This window comes from Nyctibius grandis, chromosome Z (assembly GCF_013368605.1).
Source record: "Nyctibius grandis isolate bNycGra1 chromosome Z, bNycGra1.pri, whole genome shotgun sequence".
Lineage (NCBI taxonomy): Eukaryota > Metazoa > Chordata > Aves > Nyctibiiformes > Nyctibiidae > Nyctibius > Nyctibius grandis.
The window spans coordinates 74,100,732-74,125,671 of record NC_090695.1 but is presented as its reverse complement, the minus strand read 5'-3'; the positions used below and the strand labels follow the sequence as shown (position 1 = coordinate 74,125,671).

The following is a 24,940-nucleotide window of genomic DNA, read 5'->3' as shown; positions in this document are numbered from 1 at the left end:
AAAATAATTGTTAATGAAGCATTAGAGCAGTGAGCCAAACTGAGGTTGATTTTCCCCCCCCATCTTGTTCCTCCAAAGATATAATAATCACTATTTTCTCCTTTTATTGTCCTCCTTGACCTTCCAAAGGATTAGTTCCATACAAGCAATTGCATCTTCCCTGGAATTATGACCACCAACTAGAGGAGACAAAAAAAGAAGTTAGAAGTGTTAGATTATGTATTTCTTTATAAAGAATGGTAGCTTTGTTTATAAGCCGAACAATTGTTGAGAATATCAAGACAATACTTGGTATTCAGATAGTTTTTGGTGCAACTTCTTGCTACGTGGATTCAAGGTAACAACCACATGCTTCTAGCAGTCCAGTATTGCCTGTCAATATTCAGTTTCCCACTGCATCCTCCAGCTTCAATATCCAATGGAGCCTGGATTAGTAACTTAAGAGTATCCAACACAACTGTCTTTGGAAAAACCAGCCTCTCCAAGTCCTGTACTTTCAAACCAGAAGTCGAAAGAGTAACAGATGACAAATTTCTTTTCCAACTAGCTGGTAAATTTCTACCTTTGTTAATTAAGGACAATCTACTTGTCCTCATCTACTGAAATGCTCCACAAAATCTGAACAGAGTGGAGTTAAAGCATTTAAGTTATATACGGTTATACATTTTTATTACACGTTTAGTCAAAGCCAAAAAAGTCAACAACTTAGAAGTGTACATGTTCTGTGCAATTCCCATAACTACAGAAAGCAGGATAACTTTAGGATAGGTAGAGAACTGACCTACTATATTCAGCCATCATCTTCACAACCAGAAATTTCACATGGTGTCAAATTGTCACATTGACTAATTTGAATATGTGTGCCACATTAAATCCTATGTGAGCTGATCAAAGGAAATCTAAATCCTGTATGGTTTACACTATGTTAAAGCTACAATCTTGAATTTTTAAGAAAGGTACAGAAGATCTCAGATAAACAGGTTTGGGACAGGGACTGGTTATTAAGAAACCAAAAAAGTTGTGGAAGAAAAATCTGACAGCATACAGCTCAGCATTTTCATTTGAAGGTGGCAAAATCCTCTCCCCACTCTATGTTTCCGAGCTAGCGGCTCAAAAAGAAAAAGGTATTGCTTCTTTGCACTATAGAACTGCACTACTGCACTGATTCCAGATCTACTGATTCCACAACTGCTTTGGACAGGCAAGAAGACCACAATATAGTAAGCTGATACTAGGGAGAAAAATAATTTTCTTAGATTTAATTGAGATGTTTGATTCCACAAAGAAGCAGAGGACTTAAGTGCTATCATAACAAAGGATGACTCAATAGTAACAGTAAAAGTACAAGCTTCTGGCTTTCTCTTGTAAAACTTAAATGCCAGTGATTTGAGATCATTTTTCATATGTAGCAGCCTAGACTCAGAAGCAAAGATCTTCAGATATTTACATACATGTAGTTGCAATTCAGATATCTACTAGCTTAAAGCAGTGCAGTATGTCCTTGAATGTGGAAGTGGTTCCTGCGGAAGTACCTCCCTTTCAGTGAACACATAATTTACACAGTCATGGTAGTCATCTGCAACAGCATTAGTGTTACATGAATGCTTTCACCAGCATATTTTATAAGAACTATCCCTGCAATACCTATTTAGATTAGACATATAAAGAGCTGTGGAAGCTAATGGAGGAGAGTTATAGCTTTTATCTGTGGCAGAGAATTTTATACCACTTAGTAGCTTCTGCTATTCACAGAATCAGAAGACAGGTAATAAGGTAATAACCTTGCAGCTTCTAGTGTTCTCCTCTCCTAAATGTACCGTAAGAAATAGAACAGTTGCCAATAATCAAATAGAAATTATTTTGTCATTTAGGTAAGAAAATGGAAGTGATTCTGTGACCTTCCCTTCCGCCCTTACTATCTTTTGTCAGAGAAAGTTCCAATTCTCATTTGCTTTCCAACCTGTGAAGCAGTGCTCTACCTTGCCATTCCACCCTTCTTCCACTGCTATTTTTACCTGCTCAAGAAAGTACAACCTGTATGAGACATGTTTTTCAAGTAGTCTGAAAAGGCTCAATTATTGAAACCATAGTCCTCTAGCTCTGTTATGTATTCTTCAATTTTTCAGTCAAATCAAGAATATGATATACTGTAAGTCAAGCTACCTCAGCAGTTGCAGCTCCTGTACCTTGGATATCAAAAATCCTGGAGTCGAAACCCTTTAAAATGCACTCTTAGTCAAACTAAAGTTTGAGACAGTCAAAAAAAGGGCAGTCAATCAAATTCAGAGCAAGTTAAGTCACTACAGACCTACTGCTTTCTGACAGAAAAGGATGTTTCATTCTGCCAGTCCCTAGGTTTACAAAAAAGCATATTCAGACTTGAAGTTTATTACCTTTCTCTTGTACTGGAACAAAAGTAACATGAAATAGCACAAAGCAGCAGCACAAATATAAACATAGAGAGTGGAAGTCACCCGTTGGTATTTTTTTCATTTTTTCTAGAAAAGGCAGCTACCTAGCTCTACAGGTTAGGCTTGGATTTTAGCACAGTGGTGATAACAAAGAATGATTACATCCAAACTTAAGCAGAAAAGTCTGCTAAAGGCATAGTTTTGGCTATTTGAGATAGCAGTCAAAGCCTGTAGAAACAACTTTTGACAATCCCCTGACCCCCAGCACAGTGCTATGAGTCAGACTGTCAGAGCAAAGCCAGTCAGAGGATATTCTAAGCTTTGATATGCAGCATCCAGCTACTTCACTGGATATCAAAGGCCATCAAGTTTTGCCTAGCGTGACCATTTATGTATACCCTGGGCAATGAAGACATGTTAGCAGAACAGAATATTATTTGTTGTCCAGCAGGCTTCACTGATAAAAGCAAATATGAATCTGCCAGTTTATTAGAACAAATTAAATTAAGTATTTAAGATCAGACTAAAACCAATTATTTAGAATGGCATGGTCAATGCAAAATACATCTCTCAAATGCAATATTTTGTAAGTATTATATGCACACTGTAGAACATATTTATTGATTTATCTTTGATAGCCAGCCAAGAAATTTTCTATAATTTTACTACTGAAAACCCCAGCTGAAGAGCTCCTGTATCAGCTCGGATAAGCAAGTGAATCTTGAAATAGATGTTAGCCTCATCACACTACCTGCAGAATTTTAAGAACGTCCTTTCTACAAGGGAAAGGAACTGCAATGCTTTTCTATGGTGAACACTTTGACAAGCCAATTGTACTGGGAGGATAATGAGTAAGCAGCTGTGTTGTGCTTAGTTGCCATCCAGGGTTAAACCACAACACCAGCCATCTCACTCTTCAGGCATATTCTCTGCTTTTACTATACTATTGAAGGCATCCAAGACAAAGCTTTAAATGACAGCAAGTGTATTATCTGTCCTGGTTTCACTGGGACAGAATCATAGAATCAATTTTCTGTTCAGAAAAGCTGCACTTTTGAGAAGACTGCAGCACCCGATATGGTGGGAACAAAGTTGATAAGACACTTTGTTTTCATTCGTGGCCAGCCATGGTATGTGGGTTCCCATGGTGATCAAGGCCATTGGCAGTTTCAAGTTAGCCAGGTGCTTAAGCTTGGAGGAGAGAAAGCCAGGGCAGCGGACCCAGGCTGGCCAATGGCAATATTCCATACCACACACATCACGCTCACTATAAACTGGGAACTTTGCTGGGGACAGCTCTTCTTCTCAATGGTCGCCATCCCTGCAGGGTCTCACCCATCGTTCTGCTCCCAAGGCCTGCCCTCCTCTTCGTTGCGACCATCGTGCTGTCACTGGAGCTGTGGTGCTCACTGTTCGACATCTGGCACTCACTGCTGGGAGGACACAGCTTGTGACCACTGCATGGGCTGTGTATAACTCTGTGTATTCTATATTAGCATTAGTATTGATACTGGGTTTCTTATTTTATTAAATCTGTTTCCATTTCAACCCACGGGTCTCCTTTCCTTTTCCCAATTCCTTCCTTGGCTGAGGAGATGCACTGGCTGATAGAAAGGCTGGTTATTGTTTAGCCCCAGATGCGGGCTAAACTGAGACACTATCTTTTCAGTTTTCTGGGTTATTCCTGTCTCCCATTTCATGATGCAGTAGACCGATTGCTTAATAAGAACCTGCGCTCTTACCATCATCTTGACGAATTCTCCTGAGGTAGTCAGCCATCAGACTTCTAAGTGTTCTTTTGTGAGGCAAACCTAGCCGATGAGGAAACACTATTGATGTGTCCACTACTGTGTCATGAATTAGCTGGAAAAAAAGCAGAGGCCACAGTAATGATTACGCATCCAGTTACAGTCTTGCACCTCCTTCATTTATTAAGAAATCACATCCAGTATCTAAAACCATTCCCTTACTCAACTATAAGCCCAAACTACCCTGATCCCCAAATACTACGTCATCTGTCCTGTGTTCCTATGTTCATTACAAAATGGCAAACTGTGGGGCAAGAACTGTGGAAAAAATGTGCTTTGCAGTGATTTCTGTACACTGCATTGACATTTATTCACCAGTTTTATATATACAGTGAACACTATTAATTCTGGTTTTAGATAGCCAATACCATACTGCAAAGTCTCATTTGATTTGGCCTTTAGAGATCACTAGTAGGGAAGCCTACCAAGGCTAAATTCTAATTCCTTCATTAGTAATCACAGAATGATAGAGGTTGGAAGCAATCTCCGGAAGTCATCTTGTCCAAAGTCCCTGCTCAACCAGGACCACCTAGAGCCAGCTGCCCAGAAACATGTCCAGATGGCTTTTGAGCATCTCCACGGTAGAAGACTCCACCACTTCTCTGGACAACCTGTGCCAACATTTGGTCACCCTTACAGTGAAAAAGTGTTTCACAGAATCACAGAATGTTAGGGATTGGAAGGGACCTCGAAAGATCATCTAGTACAATCCCCCTGCCGGAGCAGGATTGCCTAGACCATATCACACAGGAACGTTTCCACGCGGGTTTTGAATGTCTCCAGAGAAGGAGACTCCACAACCTTTCTGGGCAGCCTGTTCCAGTGTTCGGTCACCCTCACCATAAAGTTTTTCCTCATATTTATGTGGAACCTCCTGTGTTCCAGCTTGCACCCATTGCCCCTTGTCCTGTCAATGGATGTCACTGAGAAGAGCCTGGCTCCATCCTCATGACACTTGCCCTTTCCATATTTATAAACATTAATGAGGTCACCCCTCAGTCTCCTCTTCTCTAAGCTAAAGAGACCCAGCTCCCTCAGCCTCTCCTCATAAGGGAGATGTTCCACTCCCTTAATCATCTTCGTGGCTCTGCGCTGGACTCTCTCTAGCAGTTCCCTGTCCTTCTTGAACTGAGGGGCCCAGAACTGCAGCCTCACCAGGGCAGAGTAGAGGGGGAGGAGAACCTCTCTTGACCTGCTAACCACACCCCTTCTAATACACCCCAGGATGCCATTGGCCTTCTTGGCCACAAGGGCACACTGCTGGCTCATGGTCATCCTGTTGTCCACTAGGACCCCCACGTCCCTTTCCCCTACACTGCTCTCCAATAGGTCTGTCCCCAACTTGTACTCATACATGGGGTTGTTCTTGCCCAAATGCAGGACTCTACACTTGCCCTTGTTATATTTCATTAAATTTCTCCCCGCCCAACTCTCCAGCCTGTCTAGGTCCCTCTGAATGGCTGCGCAGCCTTCCGGTGTGTCAGCCACTCCTCCCAGTTTGGTGTCATCAGCAAACTTGCTGACAGTGCACTCTATTCCCTCATCCAAGTCATTAATGAACATATTGAATAGAACTGGTCCCAGTACCGACCCTTGAGGGACTCCACTAGACACAGGCCTCCAACTAGACTCTGTCCCATTGACCACCACTCTCTGGCTTCTTTCCTTCAGCCAGTTCACAATCCACCTCACTACCCAATCATCCAGACCACACTTCCTCAGTTTAGCTGCGAGGATGCTGTGGGAGACCGTGTCAAACGCTTTACTGAAATCAAGATAGACCACATCCACAGCTTTACCATCATCTGTCCACCGGGTTATGTCCTCATAAAAGGCTATCAAGTTGGTTAAGCATGACTTCCCCTGCCATGTTGAGTGCCCCTAATGATCCTCCTATCCTTGATGTGCCTAAAGACAGCACCAAGAACAAGTTGTTCCATCACTTTTCTGGGGATGGAGGTGAGGCTGACCGGTCTATAGTTACCCGGGTCCTCCTTCTTGCCCTTTTTGAAGACTGGAGTGACATTCGCTTTCCTCCAGTCCTCAGGCACCTCTCCCGTTGCCCACGACTTAGCAAAGATGATGGAGAGTGGCCTAGCAATGACTTCCGCCAGCTCCCTCAGCACCCGCGGGTGCATCCCATCAGGGCCCATGGATTTATGGACGTCCAGGTTGCTTAATTGGTCCCTGACCCAGCCCTCATCAACCAAGACAGATTCCTCCTCTATCCTGACTTCTTCTGGGGCCTCAGGGGTCCGAGGCTCCTCAGGACAGCCTCCAGCAGTATAGACAGAGGCAAAGAAGGCATTCAGTAACTCCGCCTTCTTTTTATCCTCTGTCTCCAGGGCCCCCACCTCATTCATCAGTGGGCCTACATTGCCTCTAGTGTTGGCTTTACCTGCAATGTATTTGAAGAAGCCCTTTCTGTTGTCCTTGACCTCTCTTGCAAGGTTTAATTCCAAGGAGGCCTTAGCTTTCCTAGTTGCCTCCCTACATCTTCTGACAACAGACTTATATTCCTCCCAAGTGGCCAGCCCCTCCTTCCATGATCTGTACACCCTCTTCTTCCACTTGAGTTTGCCCAGCAGTTCCCTGTTTAACCATGCAGGTCTCCTGGTACCCTTCCTTGACTTCCTACCTGTTGGGATGCTCTGATCTTGAGCTCGGAAGAAGCAGTCCTGGAATGCTAACCAACTATCTTGGGCCCCCTTACCTTCTAGTACCCTGTCCCATGGGATTTCCCCTAGCAATTGCTTGAAAAGGCCAAAGTTGGCCCTCCTGAAGTCCAGGGTTGTAATTCTGCTAGCTATTCTGTTCCTGCCACATGAGATCATGAACTCTACCATCTCATGGTCACTACAACCAAGGCTGCCCTCAACCTTCACTGCTTCAACCAGACCCTCCTTGTTAGTGAGGATAAGATCCAGCAGCGCTCCTCTCCTAGTTGGCTCATCCACCATTTGCATCAGAAAGTTATCATCAATGCACTGGAGGAACCTCCTGGACTGAGGATGGCTGGCTGAGTAGGCCTCCCAGCAAATATCAGGGTAGTTGAAATCCCCCACAACAACCAGGCCCTGTAATTGCGAGACTGCTCTCAGCTGCCTGTAGAAGGCCTCATCACCCTCCTCATCCTGATCCGGTGGCCTGTAATAGACACCCACAACAGTATCACCCCTGCCAGCCTGCCCCTTAATTCGCACCCACAAACTCTCAACTCGCTCCTGATCCGTCCCTGGACAGAACTCAATACATTCTAGCTGCTCACTCACATAAAGAGCAACTCCACCACCTCTCCTTAGTGGCCTGTCTTTCCTGAACAAGACATAGCCATCCATGACCACATTCCAGTCATGCGAGGCGTCCCACCAAGTCTCTGTAATTGCCACTAAATCATAGCCCCCCGACCAAACACGGATTTCTAACTCCTCCTGTTTATTCCCCATGCTGTGTGCATTGGTGTACAGGCATTTCAGGGAGCGAGCTGAGCACACCGATTTCACCCCAGGGGGATGGGAGGCCTCCTGGTCTACCTCAACACTAGAGCGTTGCCCCAGTGGTGCAAGCCCAGCTACAACCCCACCCCCCTTCGAATCTAGTTTAAAGCTCTCCTGTTTCCTGACATTCAGCAGGAAACATCTCCTGCATTTCAGTCTGTGCCCACTGCCTCTTGTCCTGGCACTGAGCACCAGAAAAGAGCCTGGCTCAGTCTTGTTCACATCCTCCCTTCAGGTATTTATATATATTGACAAGGGCCTTCCTGAGCAGATTATTCTGTTACTCATAGAATATTGCTGCCTTTGAGATTTAATAGCATAATCTATGCATTTCTGGTACCTAAGGCAATTACCTGGCAGGCAGCATAACTGGTTACAGAGATTCTAAGAGTTACTAAGTAATACCTTAGTATTACTTGAATTGTCACTGCCTTTTATGCATTTTTATGCAAAGATACAATTCTAGGTTTGTGAATCCAGAAAGACAATATTATTCAGTGGTGATGTATGGTTGCATAGCTAAAAGCACAAAAGAGCAAAGTAGGAAGCCTAAATGTCAGAATCTTTACCATACTATGTTTGTGTATACATCTTTTTTTTCTCTGAATGTAGTATTATCTTTAATACGGCTATTATTTAACAATCAAGTACATTTAATTCTTTTTTTTTGTACATGTTGATCTGCTGAAATGCAACATTCTTTTCCTTTTTGAAATTAATTAGAACACAGTAACCTCTTAAAATTGGCTTCAAACAGGCTATTTTACCTTGAGAGCAAGTAAGTCATTTTCTAAGCAGTGTCCAATTAAAATAGTATCTGCACTGAACAAGTTTAGCAGTATGGCCTGTACATCCCGAAGAGATGTTGTGCTATTCTTCAGATCATCCTCCGTTACTCCAGAGAGTCTAAAGACAGATTTAGAAGACCTTCATTAACAGAGACACTAAGAAATATCTAGAAGAACTAGGTTTACAGTGGTCATTCCCTCAGCACTTCAAGCTTTGAAATCACACAATGTTGAAGTCAACATAAGGCATTTTTTCATTCTTTTCCTTTTCACCTAAGTAGTGTAAGATAAACTAAGATAGGTGATATTACTTAGCTTTACCACTACAAGCAACTGAGCCTGTTTAAGGACAGACCAAAGACAGGGTTCTGAGAAAAAAGAGAAAGATTGCTGTTGAAGAAGTAGGAACACTTAACGCTGGTTCTCCTCCAGCTTCTTTTACAGTAAGGCTCAAAACCTATGTTTCTTCGCAGAGGAATTCAAAGAACTAATAAGAATTGAAAATATGTCTAATATGTCTTCCAGGTCTCAAGGACAAAACCCAACAGGAAAACCAAATACAAGTGATCTGCACTAAATATAGCCAAATCTTGTTAAACTGTACAGTCTGATGGCCTCAATGCACGGCTTATGATTACACTGCTTTTCTGTTAGACAACACTTGTAGATGAAATTTGCATTTGCTTCTATCCCCTCAAGGAATTTAGCAAGTTCTGGGAGGTTTAACTTAATTTTTTTTCAAAGGGAGGGGAGAAAAAGTCTTCAAATTTGGAAAAAATAAATTGAACTAGGCAAAGAGAAAAATCCTTTGTAATTGAGCCTATAAGAACAAAAGCCTCATTCCTGATTAAAGGTCTTTGATTTATGTTACTAGAAATAGACATTTAAGAGAGGCATGTTTCTTCTTATATAGTTATCTGCCAATTTATAAAGTCCAATCCTCAAGTTCTATAGACTAATTAGCATACCTTGTATCGTAGTCTACAACTTTACCATCTGGTTTAACAAATGTATCATAGACAACCTGTAGCTTAGCATCGACCACTGTCACTCTAGTTAGTTCCAAGCCATGGACTGTGTAACACTGAAGAAAAAAAGTAAATTTAACAAGAATTTACACAGAAATGATGTTTCCTTACATTATGTAAGCTGTACAGAAATCAGAACTGGCTACCAACTCAACAAATACAAACAATTTTGCTCACTGCATATTCAACACTAAAGGTCTAGTCACATAGAGTGACTAGTCAGGCTGAAGGTCTAGTCATGTAAAGTGACTAGTCAGAGTTCTGCAGACCTCTCGGAGACATAAGTGCCACACTACTACAGGTAGGAAAATGCTTCATAAACAGCAATATAGTTTTCTATTAACTGAACCAAACTTTTTAAGTTGTTCATACCGTCTCGCAGTCCAGAGCATATACACCATAGTTTCCATCAAAAGGCGGTGATTTAACTAATGTCTTCACGAAGCCTTCCAATTTCTCTCTTTTCCCATCATGAACATGAAGCTGCAAAGTTTCCATTAGTATTTAAGTGCCAAGTTTGCTAGATACAGCTTACCCAAATTGCCAGACAATTTGTTTCTAACAGACTCAGGAGCACATATATAAATTATGTAGCAAATACTAACAAAAAGTATTACTAAATGCCATTAAGTAAAACTAAAAGGCTTATTCCAAACCATTCATAGAAGGCAGTGACCCAGCTTTAAGTCAAAAGGACACAGAAAGCGGAACTGAGATACTGCATTATATAAATATTGTGAGAACATTATGACTACCTTTGCAGTCTGACATCCAGCAGATCCAACTATTCTGTCACAACAGCTATAGCGTTTTTCCATGCCACCAGGAACTGCCAAAAAGAAAAGTGTAAAATTGAGCAGTTTTGCAGCGACTAGTCATGGCAAAAACAAATCAGTACTCTCACTCCTCTTCTCAAATTTCTTTTACATTTTCTTCTGAGACTGCACTATGGAAAGAAGCAAGTCCCACCTACAGGTCCCACCTATGCCAAGACGACAAACTCTACATCATTCCCTCCCGAGAAAAGGTTTTTCTTCAAAAAAAAAAAGATATATCAATGAACAGGAGGGAGAAAGTTGTAGTATGCTCTAGAAGGTTCTCCCTGAGGGAGATATTTAATGCAGCTCCTGAGTATTTAAGGTATCTCTCAGAAAAAGACGAGAAGGTTTCACTTAAAAGTCAATGCAAGGCCACACAATGAATATTTTTCTACCTTCTTCCCACAGTTTTATTAACATCAGTTTTCCCAAAGTTATGGCATATTCGGAGAAAATGGGCTTTATTAACTAGCCACATTCTCAAAAGAACAGCAGAATGTATCTCAGCTGAACCTTGTGCTAAAAAAGTTTCATACTCTGATCTTGTTCAATTTTGCCATGAGATGTTATAACTTTTAACAGGTTCCACAAAGATTGAATGCCAAGGATATCTACCTTTTTGTTCCAATACTCTACCAGAATGATAGTTGCATTCTTCTTTACGTCTGTGTTCTCCTGAAGAAGTAACAGCATATACTTCGCCACACCTACAGCATAGTCTTTTGAAAGCTAAAAAAAATAATAACAGAGCATATTTCCTAGCTGGCTTGCCATAAAGTCAAAAATGGTGAGGTATAAAAAAAAGTTATGTGAACAGTAATAATGAGAGTAGAGTATCAACACATAAGCAGCCTCCAAGACTAGCCATATATGAAAAAAAAAACCCAAAACAAGATCCTCTACAGCACAATAAGAAATTCAAGTCTACCTGCAACTTCAATTACTATGTTGAAAGAAAAATTTAAAAAGACCTATAAAAGCTTCATGATTTTTAGTTATCAAAGCTTGTGAATTCACTTGTAGTCCAGGCACTAAATATGAAACATTGCCATAATGTATAATTTTATACCTGTATAATTTATTGTCCTATGAACCACTGACTGAAATTCAATTTTGTCTAGTGGGCACTTACCAGCATATCCAGGGTTTTTTGCAACCCCAGTAAGTATAGCACTACCATATTTTTCAGGATTTGGTCGAGGGAAGTTATTTTCATTCAATTGTTCCTCAGTCAGAAGATAGTCTTTTAAAAGTTCATATAGAGCACCACCTGTAAATGCTTAAAAAAACACCAAAAACTAAAAGTAAACAAACCCAAAGCTTAAGCAGTGTTAGAACAAATACAAGTAGCACTTAAATATCCTACTACTTCCAAAATAAAACGGAACTAAAATTATAAGACGTGCACTCTAGTTTACATGCAAAAATATATATTCTTGTACCTCAGAGCAACTAGAAGCAACTAGAGGTGAAGCATTATTCAAAACAAAGACACTAAACAATAGGGATGTTAATTCACTAGCTATCCCAGAAAGGCCAGGCATGCAATACTAAAGAACATGCTTGTTTCAAGCGAAAGCTCAACATTTTTCCCCTAAGAATAAGCCTTCAGATGTTAATAGGGAATTGTGCTGGAAACCCTTGCAGTGGCTAATAGATAAAGCTTGACCAAAAACAGAATAACATTTTCATGCTGAAATAAGCCCATTTACACACTAAAGTGGAGAACTGACATCTCCCTTCCCCTTTCTTTACCCTTCTCTTGATCTGACTTTACGGATCCAGCGCCACTGGAAGATCTGCTGTTATTAAGTTGCCCTGAATGCAGGAAAACATATTTTTAGCATTTCTTCTCAATTTTATATTTCCTATTAATATCCTAAGCAAATATTTAGACATCAAAACACAAATTTATTTCAGTTATATATTTCTACAAAAGGATTTAAATACACAGAAATATCTTTAGTAAAGTTAAACTAAATAATAATTTTAAGGCATTTCTCTGCTGTTCTAATGGCTACACTTAACAACCCATTTAAAAGAAAAATCTTCATTGAAAGAAAAAATACCATGATCTCTCAGCTTTTTGAGAGCCTTCACAGCAAGATTCAGGTACATTTTTTTACTGCCACAACGATCATAAATAGATTGCTCTTCTATCAGGGCCTATATTTAAAAAAAAGAAAAGAGACTGAGTGTTAGTGGAGTACTTTATGGTCTACAAAAAGCACTGCCATTTAGAATCCAAGAGCCTAGAGGCAGATACACATGTAAGTAGTGTCCTAAATCTGAAGTGCAACAGGAGACACAAAGTTATATGGATGAGACACTTAGAAAGATAAATTCTGTACTTATGAAGCAAAGATCTGTGGAGGAAATCAGAGCTCTTAGGGTAACCATTTCTGTGGCTACAGACAGCTTTTTCTGATCCTGCTTCAAAGGAGGCATTATTACCTTTTTAGGTAAAGAAATGTTTCCTTAATTTTCTTTCTGTAAACAGAAGTGAAAGGAAGGTCCAGCACCTTTTAACTAGGAAGAAGTACACTCAGAAGAAGTATGTTCATTAATCTTCTGGGGAAAGAAAAAATGCTTCTTCCCTGGTTTTATTTCACTGTTTACACTATCTGTGTAGTCAACAAAAGAGAAACTCATTTCAGACATAAACAGTGACTTCTAACAATCACTACAGCAAGTAGAATTCACAAGTTACTACCTCTAAGCAGAGGAAAAAAGAAAGTGGAGAACTGATGAAGCTGAGAAATAACACAGGAGGAAGTTAAAGGGAAGGTAAAAGAAACAATACTTAGTGAGAATGAAAAGTCAGGCATACCAGGGTATACACACAGTAAGTGGCAGAGAAGTAACATCTGATATTTTACAAGCTTTCATTCAACATATAATTAAACACATGTACAGAGTCTTACCAGGACCTCTCCATAAATTCTTTTGATTTCCAGCATGCAAGAAATTTAGATCACCTAAAGGTTAAGATCTGGATATTTGTGCCTGTCAGACCGTATCTGTTGGCTATAAGCTTGAGCAGCACTTGGTGTGGTGTAAACAGTAAATACAAGATCAAAGGCTCAAAATGATTGAGAGATTTATGGTTGTTCTTCAAATATGTTTTCCTCCTGTCCTGAATAGATCTCAGTCATTACTACATTCCAGGAAGCCTCCAGTAGTCACAAGATTTTTATTCTGCATTTGCAAAAGAAAAACTTTTCCTTTTTAATATTATACATATATTTCTGAAAGCTAATTAGCAGTGCTAAAGATAAATGTTTTTACTTGGAGAAAATTGAAACTGATTGACAACACCAGCAAGTATAAGATTGAGTACATTTTAACATCTACTTACTGAAAAGTCTGAAATATTTGCCTTAAAAAAATTAAGCAAATAAAAAAAACATCAACACATTGTGCAAGATAAGATCTACTGACTTAATTCAGAAGAGGAACTGTAAAGATCTATAAAACATTACAAACCTTGTCAACAGCTTCATTCACTGTGCTACAAATTTTGAAGCATTCTGAATAAAACAACCTGACATATCGCTGTCTTGTCTCAAGTGGCACTTTGGATCCTGACTCTGGAATGGAAGGCCTTTTCTGAGTAGGAACCTTAAAACAAACAAAAACAACCCATACTAATGTGGTCAATATGTAACAAATAGCCCAAAGAACTAAAACCAGTTCAGACACAATTCTGCCCATCCTCAGAGAGGGGGAGGACAAAAAAAAAAAAAAAAAAAAAAAAAAAAGTCAAACATTGTCGAATAGCTATTCAGAAAACTGGAGTTGCACATGACAGGGAGCCAGAAACAATCATCAGAAATAGTAGCTATAGAAGTTTTCTCGGCTTGAACTAGACAAAGTAGTCTTCTGCTCAAAGTTCTGTGAGCTATTAAAACTATTTTTTTAACTTATTGTTTCTTAGATATAGTTCAGTCCTTCAGCAAGCACTAGCAGTTCATTTATGATTTAAGTCACGCTCTCCATCTGGCCTTTATTTCAGGCAGTACTTTGCTCTGAGTGTAAACTAAGAACCCAATGAACTAGACGGAAAAAAATGAATTTATTTTTAGGGAGCTATAGCCTTTGTTAGACAATGCAACATAGAGTTTGTGCTTATCACAATATACTTATTTTAAAATAAAGCACAGAAATTAAAATCATCACATTCAAAAAGCTGGCAGTAAGTTAACCATGGTACCATTACACCCAAAAAATGTCCAAACAGTTATAAAGATGCATCCTGTGTATCTAACAGGGAGTAATATGTCTATACCACATCTATTTGCTAAGGAAGATCCTTTAAGAGCAGCATTTAAATGTGTGTGCTACTACCAAGGAGCAGGTAATTTTTGCATAAAGTGAATAAAGGCAATGTGTATCATTGTCACAACCTAGTCTCACCATTATTGGGGCATGCACTATTCTATTTAGGAAACAACAAGGTAAATACTGGAGATATGAAGCGTGAGGTAATCCATACTTAATATCCTAGAAAAATGTCAATAACCAAACTGACTGAAGCCATAACATTTCACATTTTTAATTAGAAAGCAAAACTCTGATCTTATAATTTATCTGACCCCAGGAATCTTCAGTGATTCCTGCTTTAAAAGAAAAACAAACAAGTAAGGTTAGAGTAATTTTTCTGAGAAGACAACCTTACGATACTCTGCCACTCAAAATCACAAAGCAAAGTTGGCACTAACAAACCAAAATATGCCTACATTAACATTTTGACAAGTTCCTTGAAAGCCCTTTAATTTATAAGGGTACGTCTCTTGAAGCCAAATAAAGCCTTTCATCAGATATAATCTGCCACTATATATGGCAGGAAGTTTTAAGGGACAATAACCAACACGCAAGCATGACTTGACTGAAAAAAAGACTACTGGTTAATTCTCCCATCACAACCACTTTGATTAACAATTTATATATTTAATCGCTTACATTTGTGTAGCGCTGGCTAGTACAACCAAAGGAAAATTAAAATACAATTTGCATAGCAACTTGATTAAAGCACAGAGGAAACAAAGTAACTTTATTTAAAAAGCTATACTGGTATATCACATTTCTGGGTCTGCATTATAAAATACTGTTTGAAATTAATTGCAGTTTTTCCCAGTTCTGTTGCCATTCACATATCCAAGTTCTACAGCGGTAACTCTACAGTACCTGGCACAGCACAAGAGCAGTCCTTGTGAATGAGTGTCCTGGTTTGGCCAGGACAGAAAGTCCACAAGGCATTGCTGTTGCAACGTTTCCTTCCAGTAGCACATGCAGTTGACCACTGCTGGTTTCAATGGGCTGAACTGCAAGCAAATTTAAAGAGTCTGAAACACACAGAAGATATTATTATAGTTTAGATTCAGTCTGTAAGTTTTATTAGTTAAATTACATTAATCTGGAACACAGGTGTTTCACAGCTCCTTTGTTAAAGTAGGGTAAAAGTAAACTGATGCACAGAAGCAAACCTGTACTGTCAGGAAACACACTAAGACTTCACTTCTGCCAATAAGTTTTATGCAAAGTGTTCTCCAGTATTTTTGAATCATATCAGTTTGAAGACATTCAAATAAAGCAGCCATACAAGCCAAGCTAGAAGCTATTTTCAAGTTGTAATGACTATGATTTTTAAACACCTACTTTCCTGCGTTCCCTGCCCCTTTGCCCTCCCCCACAAAAAAAAAGCACGATAGCAAGAAAAAAAAATTTAGGAAACACAGCATTCTAACCTCATTTTCCAAAGCAACCAGCAAGTGCCTTGAAGAATTGCTTTGCCTTTTTGAAGTCAGGAAAGCTACAGATCTCAGAAATAAAAATTCATCCTGAGATTCTGGAGCCAAGGTATCAACATTTGACTTGCAGTCATCCTGCTTAACTTTACTTGCATCAGCACCTATTATACAGCAAGACACATTTGTACTATGACATGCACTAACCCATTTTACTGTTATTCATAAAGAACACATAGACGGGCAGAATGACTCAATTTTATGTGAGGACATTTTATAGCCTGTGTAGTAAAGACACATACATAAAAGTACAAAGCAGTACTTTATTAATTTAATTGCTAGGTAGGTTACTTTGTAAGCATATAGTTAAAGTGACAGTAGAAGAACTGGAGGGGAAACACTGTTTAACTAGTATCAAATGCTGAAAATAACTTCTAGTCCAGGACTTTTCATGTATGAAGGACAAGGGAGAAGAATATAGGATTCAGAAGGTCTGAATGCTTCAGACTAGAAACCTAACAGTTGATATCAGTACTAAAAGCAAACTCACCAGATTTCTTTTTTATTCTTTCAACTCATGTATCAAAAGACTTTCAATAAAACAAACGTTTTTCAGGATTTTGGTCAAAACTGTAAACGTTCAAAGAACTTTGCAGAAAGTACTTGTCCGCTTTCCACTACAGATACCAAGACTTCAAATATAACCCTGTAGTTGGATAAGGCATCTATCTGCATAAACTAAGTGCTCATCATCATTCAGCTCACCGCTAACATTCACCACAACAAAATGAACACATTCAAGCAATGTCTAACTGAAGCAAACCAAAGTTCAGTTTGTCAAACCTACAGATCGAGCTGTCATACCTCTTGGTCCAATGCTTTGAAGTTGAGCTGCTGACAATCCAGGTGTAGTTTTCTTTTGTTTGGAAGTTGTAGGAATAAAAGCTTGCTCCCTTTTAACTGCAGCTGCAAACTTCACTGCCTTCCAGTGTGCCTGCTGAATTTCTGCATCATGACCCTGCTGCCAAGGAGATGCTTTGAAAGGCACAATTTCATTTTTGTTATGATGTACCTGATACACACGTACACAAAACCACAGTTAACATTCAAGCAGTTCCAAATCACAGCAAGATGGTGCTAAAGTTAACACATTGCTTCTTAGAACCGAATTTTGCTATCAGATTCAGAGCTCAGCATTTTGTCCCTCGAAGGAAAACAGCAAGCTGAAAGAGCTCAGGGGTGGTGGAGAGGGCTTAAAGAATTATGCCTGCTATTAACATTACCCCGTAAAGTACTGTAAAAGCAGAGAAAGCAACAGCCACTTTAGGTTTCCAAGCTCTGTATCTGTAATCTCATGGTACAAGCCTCAGCTCCAAACTGACTTTTCAATACTCATTAGCCTCACCTGCCCTGGGCAGCAGCTTACTTCATCTGCCTCAGGAACCAACTCTAAGTACTACAATACTTGCTATAACTTTTAACAGCAGAGTTAATGAGATTTGTTCTAATTAATTCCAAAATATTTTTACAATCAGATTATAAAACTCAGCCAACCTGAAGTTCAACATGAGTCTACAGATATTAAGTAAAGCTATGTTGACTTTCAGTTTATTACAAGATTGTAACTCACATCGAGTTTTGCTGTGTGTGCAATTCTTCTCTTTTGTCCAGGAACAATTACTTTGGTTTCTAATAAAGTGAGATCTGCATTTCCTCCATCAGCCTATTGAAAACAAGAACCAACTATTTAGACCAACTGTTATGAAGCTCTAGACTTCAGCTATATCCTCATGACTCATTCACTCCAACGTTTCAGGATATTCAGTCAAAAAAATCACCAGGAAAATTACAATTCCATCAGTATTAGACAGTTATTTTACATTCAAAACAGTTAATCCACAGTGCTTTGCAGCTGAGGCAGTGGTACTCAAAGTTCCTACACTTGTTTGTAAGAAGAACAGGAGACTACTGAATACACAACTGCCTCTAAAACATTATTACAGTAAAAGTAATAATGACTACCCCCAAGGCAGGGAGCTATTCAGAGCAATTTTCTACTTCAGCAAACAAACAGATCACCCATTGTCAAAGTAGACTAGAGAGTCCTAAGTGTTACTAATACTCTTTTTAGAAAGAGTATTTGAACTTGACTATATATCACATCCCATCCTCACATGCTCAGAAAAAAACCCCAAAGCACTGAAAGGGAAACAAAATACCTGCTTATCACCATCCTTCTTTTGTGTTTCTCTTTCAAACTCATCAAAAATTCTCCGACACTCCTCTAAAGGATCATCTGATTCAGAGAGCTCTGTGTCCTCCCCACTGGGTTCTGCCTCCTCAGCAGGTGAACTCAGCAGAGTATTTTCACTTTCTTTCTTGTTTAAGTAATAAGTTGGATATTGGTATGTATCTTCTGGGTTATCATTACCTCCATTTTCTTCTATGCTCTGGCTTTCCCCTTTATTTATTATTTCCTTATAAGGCCTTTCAATTGTGGTTTCATCTTTTGATGAGTGACGAGCACACAACACAGACTGTGCTCCTCTTCTGCTGCTCACACAGTCTTCATTAGTAGTATACACCTCAACAAATGCTGCGACCGACATATCGGTTTCCACGTTGCCTTGCTTCAGGATTCCCTTCTGCATGTCCACCTCAAGAGAAGTGGCTGAAGATATACATTTCTCCGCAGTATAAGCAAGGGCATCTCTTTCCTTTGAAACCTTCAATATATCAGTGTTTACGTCAGGCAAACAAATCTCATTTGCTTTTGGAGAAATATGGCCTCGTTTTTCATATTTATTTAAACTTTTGCTATTCTTCCGCAGAACAACAATTTTCTCTGATTCTTCTTCTGTACTCTCAAGGACGTCTGCTCTACCACTATCATGTAATTTTTCTGCACATACTGCAGCAGCCAGTTCTTTGTCCCTGTTCCCCTTTGCACAGTTCTGACTTATTCTTGGCTTTTTATTAACAGCTACTGGTGGCACATCAATAACAAGATCACATTCATTATCAGAATCTTCAAGATCTATTGCAAGTTTCACTGGGGAAGGGTATCTCGACCTCTTTGTGAATACAGATCTACTCCTAAATTGAGACATCTTTGAATTCCCATCCTGATTTTCACACGGAAATACTTCCATCGGCTTACACTGCTGCTTAGCATTTTCATCCTCATTCGTTACGGAAAAGACAGAGAGACCTGCAAAATAATTTTGTAGAAAATTACATTCAAGAACAGTTGCTGGACAACTTCAATCAACAATGTAATTTTCTAATCAAAAAACAGCAGCCATTATTTGTATACCAGGAAACTGAAACCATGACATGTGTGAACTAAAAAATGCGCTACAATGGTTTCCATAGGAGAAAGTATCTTACTTTAAGATCATTTCCAAGGGTTAAAGTGTCTAAAATAATTGGGAAGACTGTACTGTGAGAGTTCCTTCTGTTCCTTGATTTCATCTTGACTGAATGTACTGATATTTTAATCCTTTTGGGGGTTTTGTAAATCATCTGCCTCTCTTTGAGGAAAGACAGCTATGACCTTAAATTAAGTCATCCTAAACTGCAATCTACAGATTTCAGCTGAGGAAAAAGAAATAATCTATTTTATTAATTATGCACAAGACTACAAGTCTCATTGTCCCAAATGCCCATTAACATTTCAAGCCAGGCTTATTCATAATTGTGCACAAACTTTAAGCAGCCTTGAAAGTTGAATTTTCCAACTGCAGATTTAAGTGCCTAACCATAATCTTCTTAGTTTTATAGGCTGTAGACTGCTTACCAAAACTTAGCCTGACGCTTTCTCAAGGCACTATCTCCATCCTCACATGAACATTCTGGCAAATCACAAAATGTAGTGGCAATTACCCTCCCAAAATTTTATTAATTGTATACAGAGCCTGTCATCCAAGGGAGCCATTAGCACCAATCATGTATTTTAACAATAATGCTATTTACATCATAATTTAAAAACATGTGTCCCCATTTGATTTCAACAGTGATTGTATCAGTAATTACAAAACATTTCAGGGAATTACTAGAAAGCCACATTTTGTTAGTGAATGACATCCTTTCCAGGTTACTCAAAAATAATTAATTTTGGCATTAACACAATAACAATACACTAAAACAGGGTGGTACCACAAAGCCTCCCTACCCTGTTGTTGTGGGTTAACCCTGCCTGGCAGGTGCGCCCCATACAGCCGCTCTCTCACTTCCCCAGTGGGATGGGGCAGAGAATTAGAAGGGTAAGAATCAAGAATACTTGTAGGTTGAGATAAAGTCAGTTTAATACGTAAAGCAAAGCTGTGCACACAAGCAAAGCAAAATAAGGAATTAATGCACTATTTCCCGTCGGCAGGCAGATGTTTAGCCACTTCCAGGAAAGCAGGGCTTCATCACGCCTAATTATGACTTGAAATGTCTCCCCTTCCTCCTTCTTTCCCCAGCTTTTATTGACAAGCACAACATCATATGGCTTGGAGTACCCCTTTGGTTAGCCTAGGTCAGCTGTCCCAGCTGTGTCCCTTCCCAGCTTCTCACCTATCCCCAGGCTACTTGCTGGCAGGGCAACATGAGAAACAGAGAAGCCCTTGAGGCCCTGTGAACACTCTTCAGCAGTAACTAAAACATTGTTTTGGTCAGAAACTCAAAACTTAGCACCATACAGAGCTACAAAGAAAACTTACTCCATCCCAGCAAAAAACAGTACCTCTCCACCTTGAAGAAATACTCTGAGCCACTATGAGCTGGTAACTAAAATACAAATAATCTGAGAGAGGTAATGTTTCCCCACCTTTTATACAAGTAAGACACCATTTAGATAATGTAGTAATCCATGTTATAGGATTATTCTTTGACTAACTAGAGCCTGATTGAATCTTCAGTGTTCAAGCTTTCTAGAAATTGCAGAAGCCACTTAATGATGGATGTTGGTCACTTGAAAGGAAACACCTATGAACTCGGCCTTCAGCAAGTGACATCATGCTGCATAGCTAGCTACCTGCAAGATTATCGAGCAGAAGTCAGAAGGAAATGACTCCACACTGTAGTTCTTTTTCCCCTGACTGCCACAGACCTTAGCAACCACCAAATGATCCGAGTGCTTTTTCCAGGGTGCAGTTCTTTATGCTCAAGCACAGAAGTCTTTGAGAAAGAAATGAAACTTTACCATTTACAGGTAACTGTGAAAACCCAAGTACTTATTGTGTAAACAAAAGCTCCTGCTGCACGAAAAAGACTACATGCAGAGTGAGAACCTGCACTGTGACTGAAGTTTTGGAACTCCTGAGCTGTGAAGGCAAAACATCAGTATCATCTGCTTAAAAACCACAGAGATGACAGAGTAAGAGACACGTTGATGCTTCCCTGGATTACATACTTATCAAGCAACTCTTAAAACTATCAGTGTAACTCACAGCAAATGATGTGGAACACAACAACCCAAGCTCCAGGCAATCCGAAAGCAGTTACTTGTTTTTAATTAAAGCTTTTCAAGTCCAGTTTGGAAGTAGGTTGCTTTTTTCATTAAGATAGGCTGTTACTATTGATAAGCTTTGTGGTTCCCATTTTAAAGTCATTTTAGTACTCTGCCCATAGCCTCTCATTTGGCTTTATTGCAAACACTTTGAACAAGCTACAATTGCTGCTAATGAGGTCTAGCTTCCGATTGCCTGAAAGCAGTAAAAGGACATAAGATGACATAAGGTCATAAGAGGACCATGACAAACGTCAAAAAAGCCAGTTACAAATCTTATTACTCATTACACTTAAGAAGAAAATGGAACACCATGGGAGAGGCATACTAAAGTTGCAGTAGAAAATGACAGTTATTCATGGATGTGCAAGCAGGCTCTTTGCAGACTGCTAATCCTGGAAGGAAAGTAAGTGCCTTACAAAGAGCAATTCATATTACAACTTCTGTTCTTCATTCATAGAATCATAGAATTGTTAAGGTTGGAAAAGACCTAAAAGATCAAGTCCAACCATCGGCCCAGTGCCATAATGCCCACTAACCATGTCCTGAAGCGCCACATCTAGATGTTTTTTGAACACCTCCAGGGATGGTGACTCCACCACCTCCCTGGGCAGCCCGTACCAATGCCTAATGACTCCTTCAGTGAAGAAATTCTTCCTAAGATCCAGCCTGAACATCCCCTGGCGTAACTTGAGGCCATTTCCTCTCATCCTATCACTGGTTACCTGGGAGAAGAGACTGACCCCCACCTCACCACAACCTCCTGTCAGGTAGTTGTAGAGGGCGACAAGGTCTCCCCTCAGCCTCCTCTTCTGCAAACTAAACAACCCCAGTTCCCTCAGCCACTCCTCATCAGACTTGTGTGCCAGACCCTTCATCAGCTTTGTTGCCCTTCTTTGGACACACTCCAGCCGCTCAATGTCCTTCTTGTAGTGATGGGCCCAGAACTGAAGGGCTAAAGGTCACACACCATGAAGGCGAGGTGACATGCTCCTACTAAGAAAGTGAAAAGTCATCAGCTTTTATTACACTATCACACAGCGGTTTAAGCAATCCTTAGTACAATCAAGTACAGCCTCCTGGAGCCTAACCCCAGGCACAAACACCAGCTTATATTATAATCCTAGTTTTGTCTCTGCTGTTTGGCAAGGTGGGGGTGCTTAATTAATTTTTCTGGTCTCCTAGGAGCAAGGTCAGAACAAGACCATAAAGATTTCCCATCACGTCATCTCACTCCTCAACTTTTCACACAGGGCACTACAGCTCTTCCGTTAACTACCATCCTCAAACGGCTGGAGCAAAGCCACGTCCGCACCTCGGCGCCTTCGAGCACCTACCACCACTGCCTCTAACGATAGCGATGCTGCCTGGAAAGCGACACTCCCCAGCCCCCCAGAACCGGCGGGGCCCTGCTCCCTCGGCACGGCGGCCCCCTGGCACCACGGCCCCCCTCGCCACAGCCCCTGAGGCGGCGCGGCGGGACGGGGCAGGCCGGGCCATCCTTCCCGCCGTCCTCACCCTGGGAAGGGCCGGCGGCAGCAGGCCACGGCGCGGCGGAGAGCGGCTCACTGCGGCGTGACGCCCCGGGGTGGTACCGGCAGTGAGGCCGCTGGCAGCCGCCACCCGCGGCGCCGTGGCAGGGACTGAAGGAAGCCCCGAAGCAGCTGGCGGGGCGCATCACCCACCGCACCGCACCGCACCGCACCCGGCGGCGCAAGGGCACAGCGCGGGAAACCGCAAACGCCGCGCCTCGCCCGCCGGCCCCGCGCTTCACCGCGTCGCCGGCGGCGCGCAGCCCCCGCCGCCCAATGGGAGCGGAGGGGCGGGGCGCGGAGGGCACGGGGCTGAGGGCTGGGGTCACCGCCCCCGCCGGGCGCTGTGAGGGAGTGGGGCGGGGCGCTGGCGGCCGGCGGGGGGAAAGGGAAAGGGAAAGGGAAAGGGAAAGGGAAAGGGAAAGGGAAAGGGAAAGGGAAAGGGAAAGGGAGAGGGGAGAGGGGAAGGGGAAAGGGGAAAGGGGAAAGGGGGAGGGGAAGGGGAAAGGAAAGGGAAAGGAGATGGGAAAGGGAGAGGGGAAGGGGAAAGGGGAAAGGGGAAAGGGGGAGGGGAAGGGGAAAGGAAAGGGAAAGGAGATGGGAAAGGGAAAGGGAAAGGGAAAGGGGAAAGGGAAAGGGGAAAGAGGGAGGGGAAGGAAAAGGGAAAGGAAAGGGGAAGGGAAAGGGAAAGAGGATGGGAAAGGGAAAGGGAAAAGGAAAAGGAAAAGGAAAAGGAAAAGGAAAAGGAAAAGGAAAAGGAAAAGGAAAAGGAAAGGTCGAGGGAAAGGGGGAGGGTAAGGGAGAGGGGGTGCTGCCACCGTCCCGACTGGCGGTAGGAGCTGGTGCAGACGGAGGGTCACGGGCCCCTCCCGCAGCCCCCCACGGCGGGGACCCGGCCCGCGAAGAGCCGCCTGGGCGAAGGGGGTGAAGGCGTCGGTCGGTGTTTGCGGTGGCGGCGTGAGGAGCCGGTGTCCCGCCTCCGCCGGGCACCCGCCGAGGGATGAGGAGCTGGCGGTGGGGCGGCGGTGCGGGCCTGCAGCCCTCGCTGGTGAGAGAAGGCGGCGTGCGGCACTGAGGGGGGTGCCGACCCCTCATGGGGACGTACTGTTTTGTTCTGGCTCCTATGGCTTTCCTTCGATGCTCCTTGCCTGTCCCACTGCAATGGGTAGTCAATTGCTGTCTCTTTTATCCGTGGCACTCAATATTTATAACAGATTCTTCCCCCTCTATAGCACATACTCTTTTCCAGCCCACTTTTGTGGTTGCTGTTGTGCAAGCAGTTCCATTCTGCTGATTATTCTTCTCAACCTACCTTGAAAATTTCCTGGTTTTGTCTCTTTCTTTTAAGTGTAAGGGACCAGAACTGCACTCGGTATTCACAATGTGAATTAACTGGCAATTTGTGGAACAGCACCATCACGTTTTATATGCTTTTCTGTATTTTTTTCTGGTTAATTCTAGCAGGTTGAGTCATCGACACTGTCAACTCATACTGGTGGGGTGAGCTTGAGTACCACCCCTAAGGCAAAACTTTAATTTCCCATAGTCAGAGGCAATTTCAAAACATGGAAAACATGAAAATAATAACAAGAAAAAGAATGAAGAAACTAACTGAGAAAGGGCTGCTAATGTGACTGTTCCCTGCTGACCGGTAAGGTGGCTGGAAAAAGGAGATATGCTCTGCCTGGTGCCAAAGTAGATAATAACCAAACAGCAATGTATAAGAAAGAATCAAGAAAAATCTGGCATTGCTATCTCAGATTTCTGTGTTATGGGACAAATTATTTTTGGAGCTTAAGTCATTATAGCTACTTCTG

General features: G+C 41.4%; 1 protein-coding gene across 1 annotated transcript; it reads right to left on the bottom strand.

The window, feature by feature from the left end:
• Window positions 1–90: 90 nt before the first annotated feature.
• Window positions 91–23,269, bottom strand: LOC137676255 (RNA exonuclease 1 homolog). The gene is made up of 15 exons (XM_068422953.1): window positions 22,945–23,269; window positions 18,317–19,308; window positions 17,728–17,820; window positions 16,962–17,169; window positions 15,538–15,695; window positions 13,837–13,971; window positions 12,420–12,516; window positions 11,483–11,629; window positions 10,966–11,079; window positions 10,288–10,361; window positions 9,905–10,015; window positions 9,473–9,588; window positions 8,484–8,622; window positions 4,154–4,274; window positions 91–179 (listed from the first exon to the last, which is right to left on the bottom strand). Exons 1-15 carry the CDS (start codon window positions 23,267–23,269, stop codon window positions 91–93), a joined length of 2,919 nt encoding a protein of 972 aa, XP_068279054.1.
• Window positions 23,270–24,940: the final 1,671 nt, after the last annotated feature.

Coding starts and splice junctions, on each gene's coding strand:
- LOC137676255 (XM_068422953.1), bottom strand. CDS start 23,269: ATGCGCCCCGCCAGCTGCTTCGGGGCTTCCTTCAGTCCCTGCCACGGC. Junction 19,309..22,944: donor TTCCAGGCAGCATCGCTATC/GTTAGAGGCAGT, acceptor ATTATTTTGCAG/GTCTCTCTGTCTTTTCCGTA. Junction 12,517..13,836: donor TGAATGAAGCTGTTGACAAG/GTTTGTAATGTT, acceptor TTTTAAATATAG/GCCCTGATAGAAGAGCAATC.